This window comes from Terrapene carolina, unplaced genomic scaffold (genome assembly GCF_002925995.2).
Source record: "Terrapene carolina triunguis isolate 2854851 unplaced genomic scaffold, T_m_triunguis-2.0 Scaffold95, whole genome shotgun sequence".
NCBI lineage: Eukaryota > Metazoa > Chordata > Testudines > Emydidae > Terrapene > Terrapene triunguis.
Genome location: NW_020664446.1, coordinates 13,172,439 through 13,187,509, shown reverse-complemented (window position 1 = coordinate 13,187,509; position 15,071 = coordinate 13,172,439). Strand labels below are relative to the sequence as shown.

The 15,071-nt window shown below is 40.2% G+C and overlaps 1 protein-coding gene across 1 annotated transcript in view; it reads right to left on the bottom strand.

Annotated features, from left to right (window-relative positions):
• The window catches only part of ATRNL1 (attractin like 1), a 998,829-nt gene that overhangs the window by 527,253 nt on the left and 456,505 nt on the right, over nt 1–15,071 (bottom strand). The window contains exon 21 of the mRNA XM_026651053.2: nt 12,809–12,861. Coding sequence (XP_026506838.1) covers nt 12,809–12,861 — 53 coding nt within the window. The remainder of the gene's footprint in view (nt 1–12,808; nt 12,862–15,071) is intronic.

Below are 15,071 nucleotides of genomic sequence, written 5' to 3'. Positions count from 1 at the left end.
TTTGAAAGCAAAGAGATCTCCAGGACCCAGTGGAAAACTACATGACTCTTCCCCTGCCCAAACACCACAGTGCTGTGCCTGACAAACTTGAAAAAGAGACAAGAGACCAGAGGCATGAGTTGTCTGTCAGACCACTATTAACAGGTAGCATGACTTCTAGTCTCCTCTCGGGCCTCCCTTGCCTGCCTTCTCTTCCCTTTTTTCCATCAATATGGTTGCTGATTCCCTCCATTGCTCTTAATTCTTTTGCACCTCTCTCACATCACATCGGAAGGTTTTCTCTGCCAACCCCCAGCCCTTGCTCACCACAACATCCACTTCCTCCTGCACCCATGCTGCAGAGCGTCTCTGGCACAAATCCAGGGTGGACTGATTTTAATAAAAGCGATTTAAATCACCGATTTTAATCAGGATTTAAATCAGCAAGCAGGAAACCTTGAATTAAATCATCAATATTAATCTTGTTTTATGTTTGTACTTCCTAGTTATTTTCCTAAAGAAAGATGGATTGTCATAGATTGGTAACCATTAAAACATGTTGATTAGCACCTAAAGAGAGCCTTTACACTAGATTTGGTGCTTCTTTTTACTAACCAGGAGAATACACCAAATCTATTCACATTTATTTAAGCAATTATATAGCTTAATTTACATTTATTCAGATTCTTAATTTTTACTATGAAAATGGTTAATGAAGCATTTATTATTTTACTAGATGATTAATGTTTTACTTGTGATTTCTCTCAAGCTTTATTTGGATGAAAATTAAAATTCATTTCAAAATGCACAGGCTCCCATAGTCTCACATCTGGATTACTCCAACATCCTTTTCTCTGCAAATGCAATTTTATCCTGCTCATATCCATTCAGAATGCTGCTGCAAATGGTCTTCCAGCTCACTGCTTTGATGTCACTCCTCTCTTTGTAACCCCCCCTTCTCTACTGTATAGAACATAACCTATTTGTCTTCATTCAGTATTGAGATATTGACTTCCCACCTCTGGTCAGCGCATAATCTCAGCCTGCATCACCCACTTGTTAAATTTTCCTACAAACACCTTTGTGCTTTCTCCCACGCTGGCCCTCGTGCTTGGGGGGTACTTCCTGTAAACACCCGCAAAGCCATTTCACTGTTCTACTTCAAACCCCTCCTTAAAACTCTCCATTGCTGTGATGCCTACAAAAACTTGAAAATTGTCATATTACTGGTGTGGTGAGATCACTACCTGATCAATATTGTCTCATGGTTTCCTTGTACTTTCCCATTGGTCTGTCTGCATCAATCTGTAGTCTCTTATCTGATGCTTAAATTATAAATTCTTTGGGGAAGGGCTGTATTTTTGTTCTGTGTTTGTACAATGCCTAGCACTATAGGGTCCTGGTCCAAGAATGGGCTACAACAATACATATAACAACAATAAAAGTGAATAGAAGAAGTTAAGAAACAAAAGGCACTGGGTATATATGTTTCTCTTTTAAGATATGCCTACACTGCCACTGGAAGTGTGCTTCCCAGCATGGTTAGACAAACACACCCTAATTCTGCTCAAGCTAGCGTGCTAAAAATAACAGTGTAGCCAGGGATGGCATGGGCAGTGGCTCGAGCTAACTGCCTGAGTATGTATCCAGGAGGTCCAGGAGAGATTGTACTCAGATGGCTACCCAATGTGCCACCCATGCTATCCCCATATACATGCCTTTTTTAGCATGCTAGCTTAGGCACAGCTAGTGTAATTCTTTCTACCCACACTGGGAAACATGCCCTTAGACTGCTATATGTTCTTATGTGGCTGGTACAGGAAAGGTTTTCATCTGGGGTGGGGTGAGAGGGTGTATGTAGAAAGAATGGTATGAAGAATCGACTTCTGACTGCTCTGAACCCAGTAACAAATGCCACTGTGGCCGAGCCCCCATGGGAAAGAAAGAATGCTCTTCAAATTCAGCCAGAGAGAGGACAATCAGCTATGACCTCCTAGGGTATGTCTACACAGAAATTAAACACCAGCAGCTGGCCCAGATCAGCTGACTAGAGTTCGCAGGGCTTGGGCTGTGGGGCTGTAAAACTGCTGTGTAGACATTCAGGCTTGGGCTAGAGCCCAAGCTCTAGGACCCCGCAAAGTGGAAGGGTCCCAGAGCTCAGGCTCCAGGTGAGCCCAAACATCTACACAGCAATTTTCAGCCACACAGCCTGAGCCCCACGAGCCTCAGTCAGCTAACCCAAGCCAGCCATAGCCGTGCTGCTAGTCTTTTATTCCAGTGTAGATGTACCCCTAGAGTGGACGAGAGGAAGATATGATTTTCTCTGGAGAGGAAGAGAAGAACCATTAGGCCCTAGGAAAAAAAGCTGTATAGAGAGATAAAGGGAGAGACAGTATGACTGGGTGAGTGGAGTGACTGGATGGATGAGAAATTATTTTGGATAAAAATGAAAAAAAATTGATCTGTGAACCACAGAGAGAATAAAATAGAAACCTGTGATATAACTGGTTTTCTTTTATAAAGATTGATTTTCAAAATATAACACAGTTGGGATACACTTTCAGAGGAGCCTTAAACTGGTCTCTGCTTGAGCACACACATTTTTTGAGCAGCAATATACCTCCGATAGATTCTAACATCTATGTAGGTAGGCAGTACCATTTACATCCATTAAAATCATTTCTTTTGTACATGTAAAGTCATGCACACACAGGTGTCAGAACTGATCAACTGCACACACAAGTGTTAGTGTTCCAAATGTAGTACCGCAGATGTTACACTCAAATTTCTGCACTTGTACAGACCATATTTTGCAAAACTGTGCCCTTAAAATTTAGGCTAGAAGTAAGAAATATCAAGAAGTTCATGTAGGAGGGTATAGTCTCCTTTCAAAGCATTGAAGCATCAAAGAGCTAACATTCTACACACTACACAACAAACTCTATTTAACAATTGTTGTAAATTTAAAATCTTAGTTTTGTTAAAAATTTGGTTTGGCCATCAATGAAAGCTCATTTTAGAGCATTCAATCTGATGCAATCCATGTTAGAACCATAAAAATAGCACCTATCCCACCGATTTCTACCAATCTGTCTAAAACCTTAGACTGTAAGGTCTCTTTCTGCTACTGGTTCATTTGCACCCAGGAGCACTGATTCTGAAAGCAGTATTTCAGTTGCTTATGTATGAAGAACTAATCCAGCCATTTGGATGCTTTCTTTACTGATATACGTCACATTGGCTGAGTTACCAAAGGACAAAAGAACAATAAATGCATCATGACAAAATGTTGTATTTACAGCCTGTGTACATGCATAGCTCAGCTGCACAACCATCTCTTGCCTACACTCTGAATTCATTTATGTGCACCAAATCAGCCTGCAGTTATTCACTAAAATGTTGGCTTATAACACAATGGCTTAGGAATATGTAGACTTCCTACCAGAAGTACAAAGCCACAGTCCTGAACTGAATTTATAATACATATACCAGAGTATTTACATTGTGTCGAATTGAAGCCTAAATAAAATAGCACATTTTAAATTTACAGAGCTTGCTCTTTTGTATAGAATAAGTCTTTCTTATGATATATCAAATACCTAATTTGGTAATGAGAGATGCCAGTATTCGTGATGTTCTTGGAAACATCTCATATACTTAAAAAACATTTGATGAAACTTACATCTCTTCAAACATTTTGAGCATTTTCTTAATTATCAAATCTCTTGTATGTTTAAACAACGTTTTTTTCCTTCACGGCTTGCCATTTCTCCTTTTTCAATCATGCAGTGAAGTCATAACGAAGCAATTATGAAATCACAATCATTTCCGTAGCAGCAACAGCCTGTGCTCCTCATAAAAACTAGATACTGAAAAGACCTAATGCATCGCCTAGTGCAGCTCCCTGCCTATGCAGGATTGGATCGTTCCCCAATTCTACATTTATCAGTGTACTGTTCAATTAATTTTAAATATCACAAGTGATGAGGCTGCCACCACTTCTCTTGGGAGACTGTTCTACAACCTAGTACAGTAGATTATGTTGCCAGAATTATTTTTTCTGCTGTTTAACCAAAATTTTCAATTTTAAAATTTCATCTCATTACTTCCAGTTTACTTATACCATGCTGAATAATTATTATTCTTCCTTAATATAATACCCTTCAAATAACTGTAAATTGAGCTTTGACACTGGGTGGTAAATGGCAGGTTTGACACTGGGTGGTAAATGGCTAGAACTGGTATGTCCAAGCTGCGTTTCTTCAGTGTTGGTCAGATTATTGCATGTTTGAAGAAGGAATATAAGACTCCTTCTCTGAATGAAATTATGACTATTTTGGTCAGGTGTGGCAACAGTTGTTCATGATGCTGTTTCACAAGCCAAGAAACGCATCCAATATCCTGTACAAACTAACCAATTCCTGATGGCTAGATTGAGGGACAGATGGAGACAGTTGACATTTTACCCATTTATATATTTTTAAAAGCAAATTATATATGTATATAAAACTAACCATAGTTGGGAAGTTTTGTTTTGCTTGATGTAACTTTTATGCAAACGAATGATGTAATTTCCGTATAACCATTAACTTAAAGTTATGGTTAACACACTATGCCCTGAGCAGTGGCAGACACAGGTCAGGGAGTTGTACAAAACTTGGCAGCTCCAGCTGGATGTCTGAGGGTATCTGGGGTGGTACCTGGGTAAGTGCCCCCTGGGGCTCTTGATATGGCTGGGTAGGAAGTGGGGGGGCTCTTAGAGTTTAGGTGGCTCATAGGGAATAGAGGGTGCTGGGACTGTTGGAGAAATCTGGGGTTCCTTGGGGTTAGAGGGTTACAAGGGGGCAGTGGGAGCTGGAACTCCTGGAAGACAAGGACTCATAGGAGGCTACTGAGGCTACTGGGGGTGGGAGGGCTAAAAGGTGCTAAACATGCGGAGGCTGCTGACCGACAGGGGGCTGTTCAAGCAGCTGGGGTTGGGCTGCTGGGGTGGCTGCACTGGTGGGAGCCAGATGTGGCTGGCCACAGGGGGAAGAGGAAGGGAACCTGAGGCCATGATGGGACCCCTCATCTTGCACTGCTACAACTGCATTATCTTCCAGTCGCTAAGGCTATCTACAGGCTTCTCATTTTTTGCCCTAATCTATCATGGAGAGCAGGGAGAAGCAGAATCTGGCTCCCTGTTCAGCAAGTACCACAGTGGCCTCTGATAGACAAAAGACAATACTGCAGCAAATGCCTGCTGCTTTCCTGCCCTCAGTTGGATTGTGAGATGCCAGCTGAGTCATGACAAAGCATGACAGGGATGCCGGATGCGTGATACTTGGCAGCCCTGCATATTTGATTATATCCATATGCTTCCAGCCTGTGTATGTTGCTTATCTTCTTAGGTCTCGATCCTGCAACATGCTGTGCCAGTGTAGCATTCCAAGGACTTCAGTGGGCATCAGTGAGGATGCTGCAGATCTGGGCCTTAAACTGTAGGCTTTTGGGGGCAGAGAGCATGTTTTAATAGAGTTTGTAATGCACCTAGAGCAACAGGACTCCAATCCTGAGGAAGGCCTCTAGGCAATACTGTTGTATAAATACTGAAAACAGCAACGACAATGCCTGGTAAAATAAACTATATGCCACTAATGTTTACAGGATCAGCCCCTTTGGACAAGACATTATATTAAGGGCTCAATCCCGCAAAGTGCTGAGAACCCCTGTGAGGTTCCGAGTGTACTCAATTTCCATTACATTTAAAGAAAATTGAGGGTCACTAAATACTTTATAGGAGTGCTCAGCATCATACAGGATCAAGGCATGAGGCCTCAGTTCAGGAAAGTATCCCTATTCGGGATAGCAGTTACACGCATGCTTAAAGATAAAGTTAAGCACATACAGTAACTCCTCACTTAACGTTGTAGTTACGTTCCTGAAAAATGCGACTTTAAGTGAAATGATGTTAAGCGAATCCAATTTCCCCATAAGAATGAATAAGGAGAAGCTGTGGATGTGGTATACCTAGACTTTAGTAAGGCATTTGATACGGTCTCGCATGATATTCTTATCGACAAACTAGGCAAATACAATTTAGATGGGGCTACTATAAGGTGGGTGCATAACTGGCTGGATAACCGTACTCAGAGAGTTGTTATTAATGGTTCCCAATCCTGCTGGAAAGGCATAATGAGTGGGGTTCCGCAGGGGTCTGTTTTGGGACCGGCTCTGTTCAATATCTTCATTAACGACTTAGATATTGGTATAGAAAGTACGCTTATTAAGTTTGCGGATGATACCAAACTGGGAGGGATTGCAACTGCTTTGGAGGACAGGGTCATAATTCAAAATGATCTGGACAAATTGGAGAAATGGTCTGAGTTAAACAGGATGAAGTTTAACAAAGACAAATGCAAAGTGCTCCACTTAGGAAGAAAAAATCAGTTTCACACATACAGAATGGGAAGAGACTGTCTAGGAAGGAGTATGGCAGAAAGGGATCTAGGGGTTATAGTGGACCACAAGCTAAATATGAGTCAACAGTGTGATGCTGTTGCAAAAAAAGCAAATGTGATTCTGGGATGTATTAACAGGTGTGTTGTGAGCAAGACACGAGAAGTCATTCTTCCGCTCTACTCTGCTCTGGTTAGGCCTCAGCTGGAGTATTGTGTCCAGTTCTGGGCACCGCATTTCAAGAAAGATGTGGAGAAATTGGAAAGGGTCCAGAGAAGAGCAACAAGAATGATTAAAGGTCTAGAGAACATGACCTATGAAGGAAGGCTGAAAGAATTGGGTTTGTTTAGTTTGGAAAAGAGAAGACTGAGAGGGGACATGATAGCAGTTTTCAGGTATCTAAAAGGGTGTCATAAGGAGGAGGGAGAAAACTTGTTCACCTTAGCCTCTGAGGATAGAACAAGAAGCAATGGGCTTAAACTGCAGAAGGGAGGTCTAGGTTGGACATTAGGAAAAAGTTCCTAACTGTCAGAGTGGTTAAACACTGGAATAAATTGCCTAGGGAGGTTGTGGAATCTCCATCTCTGGAGATATTTAAGAGAAGGTTAGATAAATGTCTATCAGGGATGGTCTAGACAATATTTGGTCCTGCCATGCGGGCAGGGGACTGGACTCGATGACCTCTCGAGGTCCCTTCCAGTCCTAGAATCTATGAATCTATGAATCTATGAATGTAAATGGGGGGGGTTAGATTCCAGGGAGGTGGGAGGTGCCCCTGCCTTACTCCACACAGGCACAGGCCGCTGGCACTGGAGACAATGAGGCAGGCAAGGAGGCTGAAGGTGCTGTAGGCTAGGAGAAGCACATTGTGCAGCAGCAGCAGCAGCTTCCCCTACTCTGCAAGCACCAGGGGCCGTGGGCTCAACCCTTGGCCTGCCCACGCCACCCCTTCCCCCAAGCCCCCACCCTTAACCCGCCTCTTCTTCCTCCCCCTTTACTGTGCATGCGGCATCCTCGCTCCTCTCCCCCCCCCCAGCTGATTGCCGCGGGCAGGAGGTGGGGGGAGGAGGGGGAAGGCGCTGATCCACGGGGTCTGCTGGCAGGCGGGAGGCGCTGTGGGGGAGGGGTGTAGGGGAGCTGATGGGGGGCTGCCAGCTGCGGACAAAGCAGGCAGCCAAACGACGTTATAGCGAAGCATTGCACAACTTTAAATGGAGCATGTTCTGTAATTGAGCAGGGACGTAAGATCGAAACAACGTTAAGCGAGAGGACGTTAAGTGGGGAGTTACTGCACATAGGTGCGGTTCTGAAGAGGGATGAATGTAAGTATATGTTTAAGTGATTTACTGAATCGAGGTCCTATTATACTACTAGTGTTTTTCACTTCCATCCATTAACTTTGAAACACTATCAATAAAGCAATCAAGTTTGCATGGAAGGTTTATTCCTTAAGACCAAGCTACTTATTGCTCTTGGATTTCTGTTTAGTGTTTTCCCCCTCAATATTTACTTCATCTTTGTACAATAATCATTCTTTTGCTTTAACAAACAGGAATAATTCCTCATCACAGCAGGAACAAGCAAAAGGAGAAGATATATTTTGAAGGAAAAAGCTATTATACAGACACACGAATCTTAGACAGTAGCAAATGGAACATACACAAATACCGGCCACATACGTGTCTTCTTAAAAAATAAAGTGATCTTTTATTCCAAAATGCCATTCTGGTAAAGTGATATTTTAAAATATTTATCTAATTTACTTAGACAATCTCTCGGTCTGTGTGTGTGTGTGTGTGTGTGTGTGTATAATGTTTTAAATGGATGACTCAGCTGATTATCTACTATTAACTACAAATTGTTATGGAAATCTTAGGTAAATTATTCACAAATTAATAGGAACATATTTAGTTTTTCAACTAAAATGTATTACCCATTAACTGTAAGAAACAAAGCATCTATATCATTTAAGTCCTTGCAGGTTCCTTATTATCACTAGATTAGATAATGTTGAAAGTGTTTACAACTAATAGATTTTAAATTATTAAAATTGTTAAAAGACTTATCAATCCAAAACCACAAGATCTTTAAATATTTTAAAATTTGACAGAAGACAAATAGCTCTAGTGAGTTAAAGGTGAAAGGCTATCTTGGATATAGCACAATTTCTCTCAGACGATCAAGAAGATTTATAGACCCAAGCTGCTATCGGATAGTAAGGAATAAGGTCTTTCTTGGAGGTGTCTGAGGTATACAAATCTTATTACTGTCATTTATTTTCCATCTCTTAAATTTAACTGCATTTATTTTTAAAGAACAAAATAATTTTTTATGCGCCTACCCAAAATGTATGCATAAAGAAAAAACTCTCTCTGTATAGTGCTTTTTTAACCGTACAAACCTCTCCAGTGCTCTTTATCTAGCTTTGCCTTTAGATAGTTAATAAAATTAATGGATACAAAAATTTAACCTTTCAAAAATTGGAATTTCTATTTTTTAAATAAGAACAATTTTTGCTGTGTAAATATTGAATTTTTGCAGTTGCTTTTGTTTGATCAAGAACACCGCAGGACACAGTTTTACTTTGCATTTTCAATTAGGTCTATTACCTGAAAACTGCAACCTCTACTAACAGTACCTCAGAAACCAGGTATTTGAGAATTAACCTTGACTGAGAGATCTTACACTTGAACTTCAGCTTTTCTGTGAGAAATATGACTTTCTTTAATAACTGGCAACTGAAGTAAACAGTTTCCAGACCTAATGATCTGCCCAAAAGACGGTATAGTCAGACGTGTGTTCAGCTGCTGTGAATCACAGGATCATAGGATTGGAAGGAACCTCAAGAGGTCAACTTGTCCAGTCCCCTGCACTCATGGCAGGACTAAGTATTATCTAGACCAGCCCTGACGGGTTTGTTTTACCTGCTCTTAAAAATCTCCAATGATGGAGATTCCACAACCTTGGTAGGCAATTTGTTCCAGTGCTTAACCACCTTGACAGTTAGGAAGTTTTTCCTAATGTCCAACCTAAACTGCCCTTGCAGCAGTTTAAGCCCATTGCTTCTTGTCCTATCCTTGTCCAGAGGTTAACAGAACCTTTTTTCTCCCTCCTCCTTGTAACAACCTTTTTATGTACTTGAAAACTGTTATGTCCCCACTCAGTCTTCTCTTCTCTAAACTAAACAAACCCAATTTTTTCAATCTTCCCACAAAGGTCATGTTTTCTAGACCTTTAATTATTTTTTTTGCTCTTCTCTGGACTTTCTCCAATTTGTCTACATCTTTCCTGAAATGTGGCACCCAGAACTGGACACAATGCTCCAGTTGAGGCCTAATCAGCATGGAGTAGAGCAGAAGAATTACTTCTTGTGTCTTGCTTACAAAACTCCTGCTAATACATCCCAGAATGATGTTTGCTTTTGCAATAGTGATACACTGTTCACTCACATTTAGCTTGTGATCCACTATGACCCCCAGATCCCTTTCCGTGGTATTCCATCCCAGGTAGTCATTTTCAATTTTGTATGCATGTAACTGATTGTTCCTTCCTGATTGCTTAATTGTTTGCTCCATTATCTTTCCAGGTACTAAAGTTAAGCTGACTGGTCTGTAATTCCCCGGGGTTGTCCTTACTTCCCTTTTTATAGATTGGAAATACATTTGCCCTTTCTGGTCCTCTGGAATCTCTCCCATCTTCCACGACTTTTCAAAGATAATTGCTAATGTCTCAGATATCTCCTCAGTCAGCTCCGTGAGTATTCTAGGATGTATTTCATCAGGCCCGGGTTACTTGAAGACATCTAAGTTACTATCAACTTGTTATTTCCCTATCATAGCCTCTGATCCAACCTTATTTTCACTGGCATTCACTATGTTATACCTTCAATCGCTACTAACCTTTGTGGTGAAAACAAACAAAAAATTCATTTAGCACTTCCGCTATTTCCACATATGTTATTGTTCCCTCCTACCATTAAGTAATGGGCCTACCCTGTCCTTGGTTTTCTTCTTGCTTCTAATGTATTTGTAGAATGTTTTCTTGTTACCCTTTATGTCTCTAGCTAATTTAGTTTTGTTTTGTGCCCTGGCCTTTCTAATTTTGTCCCTACACACTTGTGTTATTTGTTTATATTCATTCTTTGTAATTTGATCTAGTTTCCACTTTTTGTAGGACTCTTTTTTGTTTCAGATAATGGAAGATCTCCTTGTTAATCCAGGGTGGTCTCTTGCCATACTTCCTATCTTTCCTATGCAGTGGGTGTTTCCTCTTCTGCCCTTAATAATGCCTCTTTGAAAAACCGCCAACTGTCTTGAACAGTTTTCCCCCTTAGACTTGCTGACCAAGCCACTGGACAATCAAGGTGCTATAGGAGCATTCAAGGAAAACAAGACCATTGTGGAGAAGCTAAATGAATTCTTTGCATCAGTTTTCACTGCAGAGGATGTGAGGAAGATTCCCACACCTGAGTCATTTTTAACCTCGGAAATACTAACTTTGATATGTAAACTATCGCTTACACCATCCTCTATACCAGATGATTGGAAGACAGCTAATGTAAGACCAATTTTTTTAAAAGGCCGTAGAGGCAATTCTGGCAATTATAGGCCAGTAACCCTAACTTCAGTACAGGCAAATTGGTTGAAAGTATAGTAAAGAATAGAATTATCAGACACACAGATGAGCACATTATGCTGGGGAAGAGTCAACATGACTTTTGTAAAGAGAAATCATGTCTCACCAATCTATTCAAATATTTTGAGGGTGTCAACAAGCATGTGGATAAGGGTGATCCAGTTAGAGTGTACTTGGACTATCAAAAAGCTTTTGACAAGGTCCCCCACCAAAGGCTCTTCAACAAAGTAAGCAGGGTAGGAATAAATGGTCAGTTTTCACAATGGAAAGTGATAAGTAGCAGGGTCCCCCAAGGATCTGTACTGGGACCTGTGCTGCTCAACATATTCATAAATGATCTGGAAAAGGAGGTGAACAGTGAGGTAGCAAAAATTGAAGGAAGTCTGAAGCTGAATGTGAAGAGTTACAAAGGGATCTCACAAAACTGGGTGACCAGGCAATAAACTGGCAGATGAATTCAGTGTAGACAAACGCAAAGTAATGCACATTGGAAACAATTCTAATTATACATATAAAATGACGGGGTTTAAATTAGCTGTTACCACTCAAGAAAGATCTTGGAATCCTTGTGGACAGTTCTCTAAAAACATCTGCTCAATGTGCAACAGTAGTCAAAAAAGCTAAGTGAATGTTAGGAATCAGGAGGAAAGGGATCAATAATTCGAGAAAATACAATAATGTCACTATATAAATACATCGCATGCCCAAACCTGGAGTACTGCATACAGTTCTGGTTGTCTCATCTCAAAAATAATATATTAAAATTGGAAAAGGTACAGAGAGAAGGGCAACAAAAATTATTCAGGGTATGAAAGAGCTTATATAAAATGAGAGATTAAAAAGACTAGGGCTCTTTAGCTTGGAAAAGAGATGACTGAGATGATAGAGGTCTATAAAATCAAGAAAGGTGTGGAGAAAGTGAATAGGCAGTGTTATTTACCCCTTTACATAACACAAGAACCAGAGAACACTATGAAATTAATAGGCAGCAGGTTTAAAACAAACACAAGGATATACTTCTACTCATAATGCACAGTCCACCTGTGGAACTCATTGCCAGGGGATGTTGTGAAGGTCAAGAGTATAACTGGGTTAAAAAAAGAATTAGATAAGTTCATAGAGGATAGGTCCATTAATAGCTATTAGCCAGGATGGTCAGGGATGCAAACCCAAGCTCTGGGTGTCCCTAAACCTCTGAGTAGACAGATCACTTGATATTTGCCCTGTTCTGTTCATGCCCTTTGAAGTACCTTGCACTGGCACTGTCAGAAGACAGGATCTTGGGCTAGATGGACCATTGGTCTGACCCAGTACAGCCATTCTTTTGGTTTTACGTATTGCCCGCAGGGGGTCTTGCTATAGTACTATCCGTCTCCATGTCCCTACCATGAGTTGTGGTTTAAAAGCCACAGTAGAGCCATATTCCCTCTCTGGGCTGACTGAGCTCTTGAATGTTGATCTAGAGTGTATGATGCAAGAGTTTAGCTGTTCATTCAGGCCTTTGCCTGAGGGAGCAGGTTTCAATGTGTTCAGTTTCAGCTGCAATTTTGAGGGGACTTGCCTAGTTTTTGGTGTTTTAAATAAATTCACAAGTACCTAGAGAGGCCTGGATGGGCATTTTCTTTATACATCAAAAAATAAATATCTACCAAGCATTCTGTCTAATTTGTTTTACAGTCAAAATAAACCCACAATATTATGTGTATACAGTGCTTAATTTGTGAGATTAGAGAAAATGAAGCATTTAAGTACTCACAGTAACATGTTCCCCTGAGTGGATTTCCGAGGTACCTGTTTTCAGAGTCACAGCTGCAGAAATAAAAATGAACTACATTACTATTAAACACATTTTATAATTTTTAATACAACATTAGAGTGAACATTTTTTTCCAAATATAAGGGGACAGTTTTAACTTATTAGAGGTGGGGATAAGTAAATGTTTAAGACATTTGATATAAGATAGATCCAAACAAATGCAACAGCACTGTCTTTAGCTATGTATTAAATTCACAAGTAATTTGAGATCTGGAATGTATATCTGAGAAGTTAAGATGAGAGTTCAAAATCTTCAAAATTGTTACATCGTTCATTTTGTTTTGTGTATTTCCTCAGAAAACATGTTCTACAGCAGTAATATACTATACAGTTATTCTTTGTTAACATGCATAGTTTCAACCAAATAGTTTAAAAAACAAAAACAATCAACCAATTTTTAAATAATCCGTTTTAAAACAACACTGGCAGAGGCAAAATAAAGAAAATTCTATGGTGCCTTTCAAAATTCATATCTGCTATATCTGCTCTAAATGACAGCTATCATCATTTCCTCTTCATGTTCTCCATAACTCACTTCTTAGCATGGCAGCAATGGGGGGGGGGGAGGAGTGGCCATTTTTGGTGGGGTTACACACACTGTAGGGATGTAGGATACAAATAATAAATGAGATTGTTCAAAAACTGTTTATGAATATTCTTTGTCATAACTTTTATGTTTATTCCACTGCTAATGTATAACCAACATCTACTCAGAGGTATGCAGTCACGATTCAAATACATCTTGAGAAACAGACTTTTCTAGAAAAATACAGAACCCAAAGAACTACACTATGGCTTTAGGTTACAGCCCAGAGGAAGCGGTGGACACCCTTCAGCTGCACCATTCTGCCCAAGGTCCTGTTATGCTGAAGGGGTAAGAGTAATTTTCAACACCCCTTTATGGGGTGCAGCATACTCCCCCATGTGTCCAGCTAGCTCTGCTAACCAGCAGAGAGTGCTACACAGAGGAAGAAGCCATGGTTTTACCTGCTCCCTGCCTCTAACCATCCATTTCCTGCCCACCTGCTCCCTGAGGGTAACATCTGTGGTGGAGCCCCTGCACTAGACTGAGCACCAGGAACCAAAACCCAAGAGCCCTAACCCAACCGTGAAAAGCTCCATTTCAACTCCCTGTTCTGCTGCGTGACTGTTTCATCCATGCCCAGTCTAGCCCTTAAGCAGCTGAAAATAAACAGTGCTCCTACTACCACTGCTACAGAAGTCTCAATGTCTCTTTTGTTTCCTCTCACATGGCCCCATTATACATGGAATACCCTCCCCAAACCTGTCCTGCAAGTCATCTTCCTCATGTCATTCAAATTCCTCCTTGAAAATCACTTCTGCTATCTTGCCTGTGAGAAGCAGGGGAATAAAAAAATGGAGCTGTCCAGATGTGTTCTTGCCTTACTACATAACCATGACCTCTTATTACTGTTACGCTTCCTCTTTTCTCTGTTTATCGCCTTCACTTATGTTGCAGTTCAATTGTGAGCTCTTACGGGGGCAGGAAGTATATTTTTGTTTGTGTTAGGTGCCAAACTCATTTTTGGAGCACTGAGAAAATCATTATTATTAATTATAATTTATAACAATAATGAAATGAGTAAAAACATGAAACAAAACCTAGGATTCCCTAGACGTCTCTAAACAGATCCTCATGTTGCAATTAGCCTTTCAATGATTAATTTCTTGAGATAGTTACTTCTATTGCTTAATAAGATGGGGCAGTAGCTATTGTGTAGGTGACAAGGCATATCAATGCCAGAAGTTGAAAAATATCCCTGTCCTATTTATAAAATAAGTTGTTGTCTTCAGCTTTATAACTCTTACGAAATATCCTACAGAATTTCATAGTGATTAAATGAATAAGATGATAAGAAATTACTCTAAGAACCTACATAATTTAATAGAAAATTATAACCTTTCTCTTGGTTTTATGAACCATTCCACAGAATTCTCTAGCAGAGTTATAATTTTCTATTAAATTTTATAGGATGGTTCAGAAAACCAGGAGAAAAGTTATCATTATCTATTAATTTCTATAGAACTTTTTCCCTATTGGGAAGGTCTGGATCACTCAGTTATTGTCACTTTTTGTTTTTCATTGTTTTGTACTCTTCAAGAAACTTGGCTGCAAGAGAATGTTGCATTAGATTTATTTTATTTATGAGCAATATTGAAAAACTGCTTAACTTGGATGTCA